Here is a 20,413-nt window from a genome sequence, read left to right as displayed (position 1 = left end):
TAATGTCTTGACTAAACTGGACAAGTACCGTAATCATTATCTAGTTTAATTTTTTTGGCACTTCTACACTATTAGAATAAAATTTTGTAGTCGATAAATAGTTTTCAGATAAAAAAAGAAAAAAAAAACAATGGTTTCTACTGATTTTTTTTTTTTTTTGTCAAGTCTAATAAATTACAATGGTAGCTTCCAAAATTATGCAGTCGAAATTACTTGAATGTTATTGAATTAATCCGATAGCAAAAAAAAAAAAATGTTATTTCTATTAACCATTATAGTGGCAATGCTCTTCCTAGAAATTGACAGAGAAAACACACGAAATTATGACGTTGCTGTTATTGTGTAAAACGCTGCCGTTTTACACAAAGCTGTGGAGGTACCTAATGAGTGGGGATTCACATATGCCTTTATTTTTATCATGTCCAAACCTGACATGATGATGGTCTAGGAATGGTGCATACTTAGCAGTGTCAGAAACCGACATTAAAAATGCGTGATAAAAAATTGAATAATTTGACCTCCTATCTTTCCAACTTTATAACTACTTGAAAAATGTAATTCAAACCCTAATTTTTTTTTCAATTAAAGGAACAAAGACCAAATTTTAAAAAAATAACAGGTTTAATAGCAAATTATGCAATATTTGCTTTTTTAAATCGGTTTTCTTTAAAAAAGATTTGAAGAAAATCAACGAAATTTTACTTTGATTATAAAAAATATATATAAATTCCAAAAAATCACTTACCTATAAAAAAAAATACTATTCAATGGGTGCTTCTATTCTTGATTGTTAAGAATTTATCCATGTTTACATTTTAATTTCCATGTATTTTTTAAATAAAAAAATTTTTTTAAACAGCTATTTGAAAAGGCCGCCATTACGTAAGCATTTTTACGATGTTAACAAAACGCCGAACCGGTGTTTCTTGTTTTGAACTACGGATGGACAGGAGGAGGTAAAAACCACACGTTTGTGTTAGCCGTCTAGGCTTGTGTGTGAAGAAATGTGTCACCATAGGTGAAAAATAGTCATATATTAGTTTTTGCCTTTTAAAAAAAAAAACAGTCAAGGAATTTTTTTTTTTTTTCTTTTCTCAAAGAAATACACAAGTTTTTTTATTTAATATATGTTATTTCTTCTTTATGGAGTGAATTTTTTTTTTTAATATCTTAAAAAAAAAAAAAAAAAAAAAAAGAAAATATTGAATGAAATAGAAATAATTGTCGTAATTAAATGAAATTTTCTGTGCAATATAAGACTATAAGGTTTCACTTAAAAAAAAATTAAAAATTCAACGTGGTTTTTTTAAAAAAAGGTTTTAAACGTTGAACTTTACAGTTAAATTTGCAAATAACTGTATTTTTTTTTGTTTTAAATTAGCTTATTTTATTTATTGATCTTTTATCTTCAGTTTGTGATATATAAATTTGAGGTGAGAAAATTATTTTCATTTTAATAGACATTTCAAAATGGGGGGTTGAATTTAAAAAAAAAAATACCTTATCTAGAATATTATATTCGGTTTATTGGAAAGAGCATAAAATTTCACACTGAACCTAAAAATATCGTAAAAATTGAACCAAGAGAAAAATTTTGATAGATTTTATTCGCAGTTTTTTGTTGGGGGGGGGGGGATCAAAAATTCCCCCAAATTTCTGACACACCTAGTGCACACTATCTTTCAAGATCATTGGTTAATATCGGGACTTTGCTGTACACTCATGTACCTGCTTTGCGGGTACATGAGCGTATAGTAAAGTTCCGTACAAAGCATGGGTATCTTTGTTAGTATATATAAACCTATTATTTAATTCACTTAAAGTTTTAAATAAAAGAAAAAATGGACATAAAATCAATATTATGTTTTAATAAAAATCAACGTTTTTTTTTCTCTAATATATATTATAATTATTTAAATTACAACAAAAAAAAACAATTCTAAAAAATAATTGATTCATGTTACCTCTTTCTGCTTTACAAATTATTAGATTAAATTAACTTTTTTTTTTTTTTATAATTCTCACTTTTGAAACTAAGGATGAGACGTTTTCGGATGGTTTCGCCATTGTCCAGGTTTTAGGTTTAGATCAAAGTGTAGTACTTGTTTTATCATTAGTCAAAAGAGAAATTTTTGTAGCTTAATGCTATTCTTATTTTTGCCCCAAACCAGAGTTTTGGTAGAGTTGAGAAATGTGTGTCAACAAAGTTACGAACAAAAGAAAATATATACTTATTGCGCATTTTGTGTGTGTGTGTGTGTGTGTGTGTATTATACATACACACAAAATGCGCAATAAGTATATGATTTTGTTCAATCTCAGGAACTCTCTTCCGTTTGCCTGTTTCCCACCTGACCACAACTTGGATGTCTTCAAGTCCAACATAAACAAATTTCTGATGAATCACCCCCTTAAGTAAGACACTTTATCAAATCTCCAACACTAGCGATTACTACGATACTATCCCATTGATTACTGTACACGCAATAACCCTTATCCCAGAGTGGCTTCCGAGCCTTCATAAATGGTGACATCCATGTAAAAAAAAAAAAAAAAATATATTCTTTTCATTATTTTGACTCTCGAGTATATATATAGTTAATATCTTATGTTTTTTATATAGAGTGATGTGGTTCTCGGTTAATTGTCTGTGTTGGATATATAGTCAAAACAATGATAAGAATATTCTATTGTCATAGCCCTAATCATCACATTGACTGAATAACAGATTTGTTTATCTTTTAGCTCTGTGAACTGAGTTTCCGTTGTTTCTTTGAAACCAAAGGTATGAATGAACAATCAAACTAATATTTAACGTTTTTTTAATAGAAGAAAATATATATGCTCTTGCATATTGAGTAAACTGATTTTTCTCTTTTACTGCAAAGCTTATTAAACTATATTTATAAAGTTAGGCGCTTATCGCAATAAAATGAGATTAAAGTATCAAATTAACAATAGCTTCCTAATATATTTGGATAATGCACATGTGATTGATGTCATCTGATTAACAAATTTCCATATTGCTTTGCAAAAGGAAATCTCATTAATGAACTATTTTTTTCAACGATTGTTTTCTATAGATGGAGGTTGTGTTTTGAATGAAAACAGTCTTTTTTGGTCCTTTCAATTGCAAGTCTTGGTTTTTCTCAATTTTCTCAAGTAATGCTGGGAGACATGTCCTGCTAGTATATTATAAAAGCATACTTATGGCAAGTAAGTTACACAAAAGTCTTTGCTTTGTTTCACAAAGGAATTTGGCATGTCAATAATTCTTCTGGTAGATTCTGATGTGGAATGAAACTGAAACGTCTCTGTATAACTTGCTTGCAATAAGTATATTTTTATAATAATACTAAACACTACTTTTGTATTGAAATTTTTTTTAAGTAAATACTAATCTATATATCTATAAAAGTGAAAATGTCTGTGTGTCTGTCTGTGTACACTTCCCTACCAAATTATTTTGTCAATTTTCAGTCTACAGACTCGAGATTTGACATAAGGGGTATTGAGATTTAGGAAAATCTTTTTAATCGGTTTTCGGCCAGAAATTTGTCTGTTCAGGCGTCAAAGTTCAACAATTTGACCTGTGAAAACTTTACCAAACTCCTCCGCCAATTTTGGGTCTAAACACTTGAAATTTTAGATGTAGGTTACTTGGACATGAATCCAGCATTTTAATTTAATTTGAGCCCAAAACAATAAATGTTAAGAGGTCAAAATTGGGGACAAAGTTAAAAAGAATTTGACCTCTGCAGTCTCTACCAACTTTTCTCTATGGTAGTTAAGGAAGCATATTATATAGAAAGGCATTACCATACATATTCACATTTTTTAATATATACATATGCACATAAAGTTATGAACAGTACAATCATAGAGCCCGAGCAAAGCCGGATGGAACTGCTAGTACAAAAATAAAGTTATATGTATATGTTTATATATTTGTATGTACAGTATTTACTCCTAAACTAATTAACTGATCATTATGTATTTTTGAACACTTCTGCTAGATATAAGGGTGGGTAATTGGAGGTGTATTTAGTTTTATGCAATCGGGTAATAGAAAACCAAAAATTAAAATTTACTGTTTCTATCTCATCCCCTTCTTTCTCCACTATCTTCCTTATTTTCCTTTCTTTTATTATTGGCTCTTTTTTTAATGATCCCAATTATTTTATAGTGGCGTATATTTTTTAAATATTACCTACATATATACTACCCTTCCGATTCGCCCTTATATGTTGTACCTACTTTTAATTACTATTTACCATTTTATCTTATTCTTTCATTCTCTTTTCATTTCTAAATGTTATTAAACCAGTTTTTTCTATATTTGATTTTGTATAATTCTGATCCTTCACTTCTGATGAGAAGACATTAGCTTCAAAATGTCATGGCTTAAAGGTTTTTTGTTTTTTTTTTCTTAAATTTCCCCTTAACTTTTCCTTATTATTCTGATGATATAATAAGGTTATGTATAACTTTTATTCCTGATCTTTCATTTAATATATATATATATATATATATATATATATACACTAGCAGGGAGACCCGACGTTGTCCGGGATTTAATGATAATCAACAAATATTTCGCACTCCTATATTTTTATTGTCATTAAAATCTGTGAAATCACCCGGGAGGAAACTTCACATGCCTCCATGCAATAACTTAGTTCAAAATATGTTATTCTACATTGCATTGCACTCTATCTTTTATAAAATTATTTTATATAAACTTTTTTCCAGTTAACAAAAAAAAAACACGTAAATTTTCAAGTCTTGTAAAATTCTTTGCAGTTAATAAAAAAATTAAGAAATTTACGTGCGGAGTGCAAACCTGCAGACCACGTCATGCAAAAAAAAAACAAAAAAAAACATACTATCAACTTACCCACAGTAGAATTTTCACACCCTGTTCTATCTTTTAAGTGACAACATGGAAAAAATGGCTTTACTGATGATAAATAAATTAAAATAAGTTTTGATTATCGGTAATTATCAGGGGTATTCTGAGACAAAACTTAACTAAGATCACTCCCAGACTAATACACTAAAGTTCAGCTGTTTCGGAGTCTATAAGGAATGAACTCACACAAAGTTGCATTAATATAATTGTAGATATATATATATGCCAAAAAACCTACTCAAATGTTTTTTTTCTCTCAGACTGCTAGATTTTGGAATTCCCTCCCGGGTTCCTGCTCTACTACTGATATGCAGAAGTTCAGTTATAATTTAAAAAAAATTTTTTTTTTTTTTTATCAATTTTCACCCAAGACAAGGCACAGTGTCACTTTGAAGTAGGGGGCTACTATCGGGAAACATTATGAAGGGAGATGAGTAGCAAGATGTCTGCTCATATTACACTTGAACTTCTGCATGTCAGTACAGTTAGGAAAGCAAAATCCCAGAAGGGAGTTTCAAAGTCTAGCAGTTCTGGGGAAGAAACTATTGGAGTAGAAGGTTTTCTTACATCCAGGGATCTCTACTGTGAAGAGGTGGGATTTAGCTACTTGTCGGGTTTGTCGGGGGTATTCACGTCAAGGGAGTACAAGTGCTTGTACTTCGTCAGCAAAAACACTCCTCTCATGACGAGTTCAGTTCTACGCATACGCAAATGACGTCGGAACCTGATTTAGTTTAAAGATTTTAAAAAGTGACCTAATTTCGTCCACGTCGTCTTAGCTCAATTGCTTAGAGCGCGGCCTCATTATCTAAACGTTTTGGGTTCGAATCGTGGTGTGAAATATCTTTTCTTTTTTTTTTTTTTTTCTTTTTTTTTTTTTCGATTTTTTAAATTTTAATATTGAAACAGTGTTATTTAAGCCATTTTTCACATGTTTTTTTTTTTTTTTTTTTTTTTTTTTCAGATTTTTTAAAGAAGTTTTAACCTTCGTTTTTCTGTTTTCTTTTTTTGTTTTTTAGTTTAATTTTTTTTACTTCGCTTATTCTTATGTTTTGATTAACACCCCCCACCCCGCCCGAGCACACACACCTCTAAACACTCGGGCAACGCCAGATATCCCCTGCTAGTCTATCTATAAATATAAAAGCGAAAATGTATGTATGTGTGTTCGCTTTTTCTGTGTGTCTACAAAAGGCTTCTTTCAGAGAAGTGGTCGGTCGGTTCACAACTTTTTAAAACTTTTTATATCACATATAAATCGTAATATCTCACAGTTAACAACGAAGCTCACCTGTCTATTTAATTTGCTCAATTTCGGGAAGGTAATTATTCAACATTTGTCGCTCACCGCATGTGGGTTAGTCTTTTTCCTATAAAACGAGCACCTGCTAAATCCAAGTAATTAAATAAATTCAAACGTGTTTCCGTAAGCATGTCGCGGTGGGGCAATGGTTAACGTCGCACGTTTTTTTTTTGTTTTTTTTTCACAACTTTGCTTCAACGGTTCGGGTTTGATCCTCATACTTACTTGTTTTTTTTTTTTTTTTACCCCCCCCCCACACACACCTCCAAACACCTGGGCAACGCCGGGTACCCCTCGCTAGTATATATATATAAAAGGCAAAATGTGTGTGTTGAGTGTGTGTGTGTGTTTGTATATCTCGCAAAAACTTTCGACACAGGCCACAGATTTTCGCCAGAAAGGTATCATTCTAAAGCTCGAACCTCCGGTTGACAAATATCGAAAAATTGAGCAAAAACATTCATTCCTTCATCCTTAACGGCTCTTTTTTACAAGGAGGGGTAAAAAAAAAATGGTATCTTTATGACAAGGTGGCTTTATGCGTGCGTCAATACACTCAAAAGATGTTGTACATTGAATTCGTTTTAAATGTTATAAAAATCGACCTACTTTCATCCATGTGTCTATAACGCAATGGGTTAAGTGACAGCGTTGTTATCTAAAGATTTCAGGTTCAATCCCAGTTATCAGATATACTTTTTTTCTCGATTTTTAAACATTTAATATTGAAATGAGGTTATTTATACCATTTTTTTTTTTTTCACTGTTTTTCTTTTTTTTTTTTTTTTTTTTTCCTTTTTTTGGGTTTTTGTTTATCCGATAGTTTTAAAGAAGTTTTATGCCCGTTCGCTGTTTTATTTTTTCCGATTTTTTTTTTTTAAGTTTAAACAGGGTTATTAATTCGCTTATTCTTTGCCCCCCCCCCCTCTACATACACACTTCCAAACACCCAGGCAATGCCGTCCTTTTTTTGGGGGGGAGGGGGTTTGTTTTTCCGATTCTTTTTTTTTTTTTTTTTTTTTTTAAGAAGTTTTACGTTCGTTGGCTATTTTTTTGTTTAGGTTTTTCCGATTTTTTAAGAAGTTCTTTATCCCCCCACCCCACCCCAAACCACCACCATACACCTCCAAACACCCGGGCAACGCCGGGTACTCCCGCTAGTCTATAAATATAAAAGCGAAAATGTTTGTGTGCGTTTTCGTGTATGTCCAAGAAAGGCTTCTTTCCGAGAACCGATCGGTCGCCTCACAACTTCTTAAAACTTTCTATATCATGCCTAAATGATAATATATACGAGTTAACAACCGGGGTCGCCTGTCTATTTAATTTGCCCGACTTTGAAAAGATAAATATTCAACAATTTTTGATAGCCGCATGTGCATTAAGCTTTTTCGTATAAAAAAAAAAGAAGCGAACAAACTCGCGGTAAATAAAACACTGTCCTGCACTCAAAGTTGACGTCATTAACTCGTTAAAAACGAGCACCTGCCGCTAAACATTGCACCTTTTTTTTTTTTTTTTTCACACTTTATTATTTTCCAACTGCGTGTCAAGGCTTCGTTTTTTTTTTTTAACAGACACCCGGCCAACGATTTTTCTTTTTATTTACCCAAAAACACACACACCTACAAACACCCGGGCAACGCTAGGTACCCCCCGATAGTTAACAGTAAAAAAAAATGTTTTCATTTTTTTTTTTTTTTGTTTCCAGAGCTTTTTTAAACATCTGTTTAGCTTATTCATCCCAAGATGAAATTTCCACAGCCATAAAAGATGTGGCGGAAGGTGTACAAATGGGTTTATTAAAAACCAGGTAAGTTGTTTTTGTTTCTTTTGTTTGTTTTTCTTTTTTTACTTGTGAAACTTGAAAATATTTGATATAATCATTGTGTTTCCCTTCCTCATCCTCACATATACACTTAATTGCAGGAATTATATTTTAATTTTCCTCAAGGAAATTTTTGTAATAAATTGATTGGTTATTACAACTTTGATTTCTCTCATACAAAGCACCGTTTCTGTATTGATTGCAATACTATTTGTATAATCTTACAGTATAGTAAACAGTAGGAATATTAGAAAGCACATACACACATATATTATTGGGTTTGAAAAAGCTTTGAATGAAATCTTATTTTGAAAAAATAAGAACCATATTTAAAACAGGTTCAGAACATTTAAAATATACAGGTTGGTAGAAAATAAAATTTTAATGCATTTATTATTAGTTGTATTTTTTTTTTTTACTTTGATTTCACGGCTGTTAACTATATTATAAGATTACCATTATTTGTTTACTTGTATGCTTATACAGGTAGAAAATGATGCAAATATTTATCACACGTCTTATTTAGGCATGTCCTCGCATTGCAATTGGAAGCTTAGTCTGCTGAACATGCTTAAGTCTGAAATAGCATTTGCTTTGGTCTGTTGCACTTTGCTTTCAAATTTTTTTGTCTGTTAGGCGTAAATTTGAAATAGCATTTTGTACCTTTTTTTCCTAATGATTGCTGATATTTTAATAAATGCATTAAATCTATTATTTCACTTTGATTTTTGGATTTTATAGTTTTTGTTTTTTTTGTTTGTAAATATCGGCCAATCATTAAGTAAATCTATATATTAAAGACAAAATGTCTGTTCGTGGGAATTCATGTTCTAATGTAATATTTTAAATTAACCTTTTCAAATTTATTTAATTTTTAATAATTTTATTCAATTAATATAATAACAAAACAGTACTATAACTAATTCAATTAAACTTGTACAAAAATTTATTGCATTGTTAAAAGAAACATTTTAAAGTTTTTTTTTAATGGAAATCGCGCTAGAAAAGGCATGAAGCCACTTGATGTAAGAACTAAAAAGAACAAAAGATGATTTTCATTAAGACACAAAATGTCTATTCGACTTAGTCTTGAAAAGGACAATAAGAGGAATACAGTCAGCAGTAAGAGATTTCCACAAGTTTGTAATTCTTGGAAATAAACTACTGGAAAAGAAATCATGTCTATGAACGATGTCACATTATGCAGGCAAATCATAACTGTGCTCGATCATGTCACACCAACTACATTTGTAATAAAAACAAGTGAAGTATGCATGGTCCCCTGTAAGTGCACAGTGAACAAGGCATTAAAAAAATGAATAAGTTCAGCATTTGCCCCCCCCCCTCAATTAGCCCCCAGGGGATGTCAAATCCTGGTGAAAATGAACAAATGATGCAGTTTTAGGCCTTAACATATGTAAATTTGAGTTCTGCGCCATGCAAAAAAGGAAATGACTAAGTCCATCATTCCTCCTTCCCCTCCCCCATTTAGCTCCAAAAGTCCCTAAGGCCTTAACATATTTAAATTTGAGTTCAGCACTATGGAGAACTGCTAAATCACAGAAAATTTTGGACAAATATGGTCAAATAGTCCCAAAAATGGAGTGTTTTTATTAGCTCTAAAGGAGCCCATGGGGCACACCCAAGAGTTATCGTGAAGTATAGACAAACAAAATTATAAAGGAATCAGTTAGTTACAACTTTTCAGAAAGTTTTATAAAAATCCAAGGCATCAATTTTTTTTTTTTTTTTTTAACAAGCACAAAAATGTCAATTTCAGCCATTTTATCTCAAAAGGCACCCCTAGGGGGCAACCAGAGTTTTCCCGAAAATCCGTTCTGTTACTTTTTACTCATATCATGTTCAATGTTTGCAAAATTTCAAAAAATTTAAAGGCGTAGTTATTGAGAAGAGTGTGGACAGACAAACAGATAAGGGTGAATTTACAGGGCCAACCTCCTTTTGTCGGGGGGGGGGGGACCAAATAATATTTTAGGATTCACTTTTATGCTCATTTCGAAATTGTATTCAAATGTATAAATATGTTAAGGTTATAATTAATGCACTTAATGACCAAATGTCATAAAATTGCAGTAAAATGTTAAGATAAACCACGTTCATTATTATTTGTACTCACTAGGAGTTCTTACACAGACCATCATCAGAGATTGCTCACTGACAACAACTAGTGGTGTTCTGTAGAGTTTGTGTGACAAGTCTCCTCAAGATTACAGTACTATCTATCTGGTTTGATAATTTTTTCAAATGAATTTGCATTATTGCAACAGTCGCTTGCCATTGATTTCTCACCGGCAACAACCATGTGTCTTCACTAGAATTTTTGTGGCAACAAGCCTCTTCATATTCCTTATCGCATTGGCAAACAGAAATTTATTCCCAGCCTAGCATTTAGGTAAAATGTTTTTCTGTATAAATGAATTTGATCAAAGGTATTGCCAACAAAATAAACAACTGTGTACAGTTTTTTTTTTTTTTTTTTCTTTTTTTAATTAAGAGTTGGAAAAAGATTATTGATCGAAATAATAAGAGGCACAATTGTGATACCATAGGCGCTAGGAAATGAGAGGAAAAGCTATGTGACAAAAGAAATTCAAGTGCCGTGAAGTAGAACAATAGAAAAAGATAGATAACAAAAGAAATAGAGAATAGGATTTATTAGTAGACAATAAGTAGGAAAATAAAAGAAATTTTATATGAGTTTGTCAGTTGGGGTGTGAGAAATATATTTAGTTTTATGAAGGTGAGGTAACTTTTGCAGAGGCTGGTGTTTTGCAAGTTTTTACAACAGTTGGAAGTGGTTTTTGGCAACAACCCAACAACGGTTCAGTGGCACTTTGACAGCAGTTAGTTTGAACACTTTTGAAGACAGATCTTGAACGGACAGAGATGAACTAATGAACTGACTGATGTAAATGGCCTCGACAGTAGAAATAGATGTGAATCTTAGCATATAGACACACACACACACACACACACTGCTATATTTGTGAAGGATTGGAGTCCATGTTGTCCTTTTGTTCCTGTGATTTATTCTATTTTTCTACTTATGGACCTGTGCATTCTCTTGACAGCCACCAGTGTGAGAAAATGATATGGCGATAAGAAGAGAAAATGAAGAATAAAGCCACGGTACACAACATTTGGGGTCGGCAGACTTGTCGAGTTGGGTAGCACGTGGTGTCATACAATAATTAGATTCCAACTCTATCTGTTCATGTCGTTGATAAAAAAACTGATGATGCTATGTTATTTTCAAATGGATAAAGAAAAAACAATGTCCATTCCTTTTTAAGTATGAACTAAGGGAGGTCACTCTGTAAAAAATATTACAAAAAATGTCTAATTTTCACATGTTTTTTGTTTACATTTTTTTTTTATCTAAACTGTATGCATAATAAAAACATTTTTTTTTTACATTTATTAAATGTTTAAATGAGATTTTAAATTAGATGAAGCTATGACCAGTACTCCCATACAAAGTCAGTATAGTTCAGAGTAATGTGGTGACTCTCTACTCCCCAGAACCTCAAATTAAGACTTTGCCACTGGCTGCATTTTAAGTTCATATCCAATACCATTGGCTATTTATTTAAAACAAAACAAAAAAATTTTATTTTTTGGAATGCTCCCTATATTTAAAAACAAAGATAAAAGAAAATCTTTATGTGTGTACTAGTGAAAGAACAAAAATGTCATATTCCAAAAATCACATAAATTGATAAATTAGTTTTTTTTATTTTCTTTCACTAAGAAAATCAAATTTTATGATGAAGCTAGGACTAAGCCATCTTCAATAAACTAATGGTGATAACTCAATTTAAACTTCAAATTTTTTAAATTTGTTTTCAGTCTTGTAATGGCTATGATTTATGATTTTTGTTTAAAATCATACAAAAATTTATTTTAAATATATAAATTTTTCTGACTTTTGGAATGTTTTCATTCCGTAACGGGTATGTACATCAAAACTTTTTCTGTGTTTTTTGTTTTTTAATATAGTGGAAATTCTGAACAAGCACCAAAAATCATATAAGATTAAGAGATTTATTTATTTGGCTTACCCCGATCTCATATCATCTGGCCTGAAGACACAAAATAGTTGCCAATTCCTTAATTTAGATATTCTCATTTTGTTTGATTTTATTTATTTTTTTTACTCTTAATTTTACTTGCATAGACCCATGTTGATTAAAATAGTATATGCAGGTAACGATTTTTAGCACTTTGCCTGAACTACCCTCTTCCAGTCATTATAAAACATTTTTTAAAAATCTGTGATGTATTTATGTACCCGTGACAAAAAAATATTGTATACCAAAAATTACATAAATTAATCAAGTAGTTTTATTTTCATAAAGAAAATTATTTTTTTTAGTTTTTCCAGTGCCATCCCTCGTGTTAAGAATGGCTTTTTCTAAAATCTTGCAAGTTGGAATTACGTGAAGTTATCTCCTTTGTTCCTTCAAATTGATTTGAAGACGGTGTTGCAAAATCATAGCTCATAGTTTAGCCATAAAATTTGATTTTCTTTATAAAAATAAAACTACTTGACCCATTTACATAATTTTTCGTGTATGATATTTTCTTTCCGTCACAGATATGTACAACCTACAGATTTTTTGGATTTTTTTTTTTTTTTAAATATGAAGCAACTCTGGAGGAGAACCCTACTTTTTAGCATTTTTAATTGTAATTCTTCATTCTGTTTCCTATTCTGTTTCAGTGATGTCGACCAACAGCTTCTTCAGAATTGCATGTATACAAATAAATCTCCAAATCCTGATTTACTTATCCGGACATCAGGTGAGGTGAGACTAAGTGGCTTCCTTGCTTGGCAGGTAAGTTTTTTTTTTTTTTTACATGGAGTTCACCACTTATCAAGGCCCAAGGGCCACTCAGGGATAAGGGTTATTGTGTGTACAGTAATCACAGTGTAGTAATAGTATTGGAGAATTGATAAAGTGTCATTACTTAAGGAGGGCGGTTCAGGTAAGTGAATAATTGTCTCCTTTGACTAAAAAAACTAAATGGAAAGATAAAATTAGCTTGTCTATTTGATGGCTGCTTTTGTAGTACATTGCTGTTAGGCTTAAGAAAAAGACTGAACACTAGTATACAAAAAAAAAATGTTACATCTGAATACATTTAGTTTTTATGTAGATTCTCTAACCTTTTTTTCTATAGAGAATGGCACACTGATATTGACAGGCACACAAACCAGTAATCTAGTGTGGTATTAGCTTTGAGCGAGTTTTAACAGTTTCCTCGATAAGAGGAAATTCTCAGGGAATATTGAATTTACAAGTGGTGCTCAGCCGCACATATATCTCAGTCATGGGAAGTTGGAATACAGTGTCTAGTATTCCCAATTGGTCACCCACTTGGCATTGACCAGGTTTTATGTTTAACTTCGATAATCTAACGAGAACTTGTACTTCAATGTGATTATTGCCATATAATGCTATATATATATATATATATATATATATATATATATATAATTAAAATCAAATACTTAAAGAGTATCTAAGATTATGGAAATGTTCTTTTTGTTTTCACAAGGATGGTCACCACATGGTTTTAATATTTTGGATATTAAGACCATACTCTTTGCAGTACAGAAAACACCTCATCACTAATCCTTAGCATAGGACTCTAATTCTCCAATAAATGTGTAATATATATGTGTGTGTATATATATATATATATATATATATATATATATATATATATATATATATATATTGGGTTGGCAACTAAGTTCTTGCTGTTTTTAATTATGTTGTGTTTTGAAAATTTATTTGTTATATTTTATTTTTCAAATCAAAATCAAATGATTTTTACCGAAAAGTTATTGAAAATTTTGTTGAACGTTGGAAAAAGTTGTGAACACAAATGGAGAATACATTATTGATTAAATAGTTAATTGTTATTTTAATTTAAAAAAAAATTTCGGTCAGATCAGTAGTTTCTGAAAAAAGGTAGAATGGACAAACAGACAGATTAGTGTGTGTGAGAGAGAGTCAGAGAGTCATTAGTGGAGACAACCAAGCAAAGAAAAATCCCTAAGCAAAATTCATCTCAAAGCAGCAAAACTGAAGCTAGCCTACCCGGACACTATATATATATATATATACAAGTGTAGGCAAATTTGGACATATTTTATTGGTTTGAAAATATAGGTTCTTTTTTACCAATTGTCATAAAATTTAACCATAGAATAGTATTATAATCTTCAAAAAGCCTGCAAATTTTTATGTGGTTTCATCCCATAGAACCAAAGATATGAGCATTTCAATATTCAATTTGGCTATAAGTATAGGTATACCCATATACAGTCGAACCCAGGGATACATTTATTTAGGTTACAATTTGGAATAGGATGTTTCCAGATCCTGGTTATGGTATTTGCCCCGCCTTAGTGTTATTTGTTATTTGATTATATACATGTGTATTATATACTGTACCGTATTGTTACTAATTTTTAATTTGTACTGTATAAAATTTTGCTTGGGCCCCGCCATATGGTGATTTCACCTGACGATCCTAACCCCGGAACGAATTAATGCCGTATTCTGGGGTTCTACTGTATAGATATACCACCTTTTTTAGCAATTTTATAAGTTCCAAATCTCAGCAACTACTGATCAGAATTTAACAAATGATGGCTCATTGGAAAGGTTTGAGTTATATAAGATTTGTCTTTAAGATCAAACATTTAGAGGATCATCCAGAGCCTATTTTTGGCCCTTTTTTACAGCAATAAAATCTTTCTGTAAAGGTGCAGTATCTTTCCACCCTCAAAAAATCATTTTAAATTACTACTATTATAGGTTTTCAAGGGTGCTAATAAACGAAAATAACATTTAAAATTCCAGGAAACGTGTAGTTTCCAAGATATGAAGAAATTATGATTTCAAAAAGTGGGATCACATTTTTATATTAATTTAACATAAAATGAGCACTCACTTTGTGGTCACCTTCTTGGGTGAGGGTCTGTTATTTTTTTTTTTTTTTTTTTTTTAGGGGGCGTTTATTTTGGCCTGGTAAACTAACACAAAACCTACCTTAAAAAACTTCTTTCTATAGGTTTTCGGGTGTGCTGAAAACGAATATCGCATTTAAATTTTCTGCAAATAAGTATTTTTCTGGGTATTTAGCAAAAATATGCACACTTGCACATACAGCAATGGCCACCACTTATAACAAAGAATTACATTGCTTAATACCTGGAAAAATACTTATTTGCAGAAAATTTAAATGCGATATTAGTTTTTAGCACACCCGAAACCCTATAGCAAACAAGTTTTTTAAGGTAAGTTTTGTGTTGGTCTACCGGGCCACAATAAACACCATCCCTAAAAAAAAAAAATAATCCCCCCCCCCCCATAAAGTGGGTGCTCATTTTACATTAAAATTATATAGCACAGTGATTCCTCACATTTTAAAACTATGATTTCCTCAAATCTTGGAAACTACTAATTTCCTGCAATTTTAAATGTTATTTTTATTTTCAGCACCCTCGAAAACCTATATAATAGTGGTAATTTTAAAGGACTTTTTGTGGGTGGAAAGATACTGCCCTTTATCAATATTTCAATCATAGTTATTTGTTTTCCTAATTTTGCATATGAATTACAAAATATCTGATATTTCCCAAAACCTCTGGGTTTGATGGAGGCTAGACTAAAACTTGCTATGGTTTCAAATGATCTGAAATAACAAGGGGAAATTTGATTGCAAATATTTCTCATATGTTATATCTCCCCTGTTTGGTTTTCATACATAAAGTAAATTTCAGTGTATAACGATTATTTGATACTGAAGATATTCATAATTGTACCCTGTTTTCAAACGAGGGGAAATATAACATGAGAAATATTTGGAATCAAGTCTCCCCTTGCTGTTATTTCAGATCATTTGAAACCGTAGCAGCAAGTTTTAGTTTCCCCTCCATCAAGGCCACAGGTTTTGGGGAAATGTTATTCACTGTTTTTTGTTTTTTTTTCTTTTTACCTCTTCTGTTTTATTAAATGTTTCCATGCAATGCCAGACAGCACTGCAAGTTATATCTAATATTTGAAGCAGTTGGTATTTTTTCTTTGTAATTATTACTTTATCATATAATATTTATTGTTTGTAATAAATTTTCTAATTGATTTATTTCTTGTATATATTAATTATCTAATATATAAAGCAATGTTGACTTTTTGTAGTTCTATACGTACATTTTTTTAAACTGAAGTAAATATTCAGTTCTTTTCCAGGATTCTCTTTATATTAGAAAACAAAAATAAAGAAAAATCTGTTTGATATATGTACCCATGACAAAAGGAAAATATCATCTTCCAAAAATTCTGTAAATTGATCAAGTAGTTTTATTTTTATAAAGAAAATTATTTTTTAGCAATGAATGGTAATTTGTACATATTACTATAAATTTTGCAAGTGCGAATTATTAGGTTGTCTCCCTTTGTTTATTGAGTTTTTTTTTTTTTTTTTTTTTTTTTTTTTTCTCTCTCTCTCAAGACAGTGACGTCTCACCTAAATTTAATTTTCTTAAAAATAAAACTACTTGATCAATTTATGTGGTTTTTGGGAGATTGTATTTTTTGTTTTGCATTATACAGATTTTTTTATTTTTGCTTTTTGTAATATATGAGGAATTCTGAACAAGAACGAAATACTCTGTTTTACTGTCAATACCTGGTGCAGACGTTTTTCAACCAAAAAAATATATTTTGATTAACTATCTGATTAAACATTGATTTTTGTTTTCATTTCATTTTCAGAGTAGCTTTTCCAGTTTATCATTCCTAAAAGTTTTATGGCCCGAGTTTAACATTTGGCATTTGTATTATGCCATCCTCAGTTACCAAACGACCCATAATTCCAGACAAGTGAGTACATTTCATTCTTGAATTCAATTATTCACTTTCTATGACTTTTAGACAAATACAAAAGATAAGTTTACTGTTTCAGAGCATATTTTAGATACATTGACTTTTTTTTTTTTTTTTTTAGAACAATATTTAAAGCCGGGATAATTTTTAAATTTTCTAGAAATATTAAGTTGGTGCGAAAATGTTTTTGACATTCAACTTCAAAATATCATAACTCCTTTCATAATAAACTTTATTAATTGAAATAAGAACCATTAGAATCAACACATTTTTGCCAACGAGAAACAAGTTTATTCATTCTATTAGCATAGAAATCCACCCTCTCTCTTTATATAAGACATGATTTTTGTATAATTCTCATAAAGTTTAATTTTTCAAAAACTATGACATTTAGATGTGGTGGTTAATTTGCATGAAAAATTGAGTTGACAAATTTGACTTTTTTTGGTTAGGAGTAAAGTGTAGTATCAGTTATACTTCATCTTTTCTGCTCTCAGTCAGTGAAGGAGAAATCCTTTTAGAGTGATGCAATTTTTACTGTTTTTTCTCCCCAATTCAGAGTGCACTTTCTTGTGAAACTGGATTTTTCCTACATTAAAAACTGACCTTGTGCCTAACTCTGTTCTTGTAAATAGAGACAGACTTGGTTTTTCAAATTCTCACATTTTATTTGAATGAGTCTTTAGGGTAAAGAATAAGTTCAACTCTTCTAATACTGGTCTTGAGTAACTCATAGAGTAGACTTAACAGTTCAAAATAGACTTCATAGTCTAGTAGGGATGCCTTTTTCTCTTCCTTGCAACCTCTTTCTCACAGAAGAGACATTGCAAGCTTGTCTCTGCTCTATCATTATTTTCATGGCAAGTGCTTGTCTGAGCTCCAATAGCTCCAATCTATGGTCCCCCCCTCTTGCCAAACTTTCACAAAAAACACTCGTTTAGCAGAAACCTCTATCAATAATTTCCCCCACTCTTTATATTTCATGAACAAAACTTCTTTCACAGAACTACACGCCAGTGGAACTCCGTTCTGTTTGCCTGCTTTCCAGCTGATATAGTCATCTTCATGTCCAACGTAAGCAAGTTCTTGATGAACCATCCCTTTAAGTAATCTAATTTACCAAATTTCCACTACTAACGATTATTACGACATTGTCCCATTGACCACTGTACACTCATTAATTGGCCTTAATAAGTGGTGACTACTTTATGAAAAAAACAAAAACTGGGTGCTGAGACAGAACTCAAAAATCACAATTGTTCAGATCTCTGAATGAAATGATTCCACTGTATTCGAAAATAAACAAAAATGTTGCAACTTTCCCATATCTAATGCATCAAGGAGAGTTTGATGTTGTCAACATTATGCCATGAACTGTCCAGACGTCTGCAGGCTAACACGGGTTTCTAGTAGCTTGTTTCACAATCAAGCAACCATAACTGAATAAGAAACTTTCCGACAATTCAGCTAAGATATTTTCCAGTATAACTTTTGTGACTTTCCACAAAGCCCTTTCTGCAGAGTGAGTTTGAAAGAAAGGTCACTTGGTACATTATAATTGCTGCACGTTATGTTAAAGGCAATGATGAGGTCACTGTAGTTTGAGTCTGCTCCAGCAAATACAGGTTGAGGACCTCTAGTCGTTGTTCAGCGACTTCATGTGGAGCCCATGGATCATCTATGTTGCCAGGCTCCAAACATGTTCCAGGTGTTGAATAGCCTGAACGAGATAGGAGAATAAGGCCTGAATGCCATATTCCAGAATAGATTGCACCAGAGACATGTATAGCAGGAGGGAAACGTTGACGGTAGCAAAACAATAGAAGATAAGAAAAGGCACACAATGAACCTTTATTTGAGACCTAAATAAGTTTTTTTGGGGGTGGGGGTAACTCTTGGTCAAGCATATTGCTGCTTGGATATAAGTGGCTATTAGTTGGGACCATGTATTCAGAAGACTGTGAGAAGATAAACAAGATGTTTGTTCACATTACAATTAATCTTCTGCATGTTATTACAGTCAGGGAAGAAGGAAACATGGAGGGAATTCCAGTCTTATAGTCCGAGGAAAGAAAATATTAAAAGCATCTAGGGACCTCTACGATGAAGAGGTGGAATTTTGCATTGGGAAATAGAAGTAAAAAAAAAAAGGAATTGACCACAATGCCACAGTCCTTGGACTGCACTGTCTCTACCAGAATTAATTGGCCAAGTTCGAAAGTGACATATTAGAGTAACAACTGACTGGAAAGTGGTTGCATTTGTTGATATTCAAAGACAAATCTCATAGGTTTGAATATCTTTAAGTCTTGGGAGCATCAACAAAAATCTTCAGGAGTAAATATCTTTATGTTGTCGGTAAAAAGTGGTGATTAGAAAAATAGATTGTCTAGCTGCATTGGTACTTATGTTACTGTGCTGAAATAATGACGTTATTTAGAAAGCCATTCTTACCATGAGGAGGGTGATAATGTTATAACTTTTCTGTACTTTCACTTAACAATGTAATAAAAATATCGTCAAAATTGAATTTAGTTTGAAAATAATATTTTAAAAAAGTAGCATGGTAACATAAATGCACACACCATGAATTCTTTCTTGTGATCTTCATTTTCCGATAATTTCATTGGCTATATGTGAAGAAACATGGCCCAAGTTTTAATGTTCCTAAATAAATTATTTTCTAACGCTAATTTTATTTTACGCCATTTTCTTCTTGAAGTAATTAAAAATTTTATTTTTATTTTCTTTTGACCTTCAGGTTGCTGTGAACTATGACAATACAGAATGTGAACGTATTCGAATGGCAAGTGACTACAAGTGTGCTCAAGAGGAAAGCCATGCAGAACACGATTATCTGGGAGAGAACATGGGTTCCGTATCTGCTGCAAAAACACATGCATATTCTTTACAGAGGAAACGTAGAGTCGATGCCTTCCTCAATTACTTATATAATAAACGAGAGGCTTATATACAAGCTTTATGTCCAAAAATGCTGTGATCTTACGATAAAAAAAAAATATGTCTTATTTAAATAATCAATCCTTAAAGAAATGTGTAAAAAAAACAAACAATTCAAACGAACAAATTCTGTTCATGAGGATCTGCTGTCACTTTGAAATAAATGATTTTATAGAAAAGAATCAGAATTCGGATATTTTTCTCTGATCTTGATATTTGACAATTTATTTTTCACAAATGGTTGCCAGAGTTAATGCAGTCAGGTAATATCACTTTGTATCATGTCAAACACTTTCTCACATAAGAGATGTTGCAAGCATGTCTCTGTTCTATCGTTATTTTCATAGCAAGTGTTCGTCTGAGCTCCAATCTATGACCCCCCCTCCTTGCCAAACTTTTACAAAAAAAACACTCGTCTAGCTGAAAACACTATCAATAATTTCCTCCTACTCTTTATCTGTGTCTAAACCTAAACATGGATTCTA

General features: G+C 31.5%; 1 protein-coding gene across 1 annotated transcript in view; it reads left to right on the top strand.

The window, feature by feature from the left end:
- The window catches only part of LOC145241327 (dehydrodolichyl diphosphate synthase complex subunit DHDDS-like), a 99,410-nt gene extending 79,300 nt beyond the window's left edge, over positions 1–20,110 (top strand). The window contains exons 5-8 of the mRNA XM_080104159.1: positions 7,927–8,028; positions 12,788–12,902; positions 16,857–16,964; positions 19,729–20,110. Coding sequence (XP_079960285.1) covers positions 7,927–8,028; positions 12,788–12,902; positions 16,857–16,964; positions 19,729–19,968 — 565 coding nt within the window. The 3' untranslated portion in view covers positions 19,969–20,110. The remainder of the gene's footprint in view (positions 1–7,926; positions 8,029–12,787; positions 12,903–16,856; positions 16,965–19,728) is intronic.
- The last annotated feature ends 303 nt before the right edge of the window (positions 20,111–20,413 follow it).

This window comes from Euprymna scolopes, chromosome 20 (assembly GCF_053919585.1).
Source record: "Euprymna scolopes isolate OS-2025 chromosome 20, ASM5391958v1, whole genome shotgun sequence".
NCBI lineage: Eukaryota > Metazoa > Mollusca > Cephalopoda > Sepiida > Sepiolidae > Euprymna > Euprymna scolopes.
This window is presented reverse-complemented; position numbering and strand designations above follow the sequence as displayed.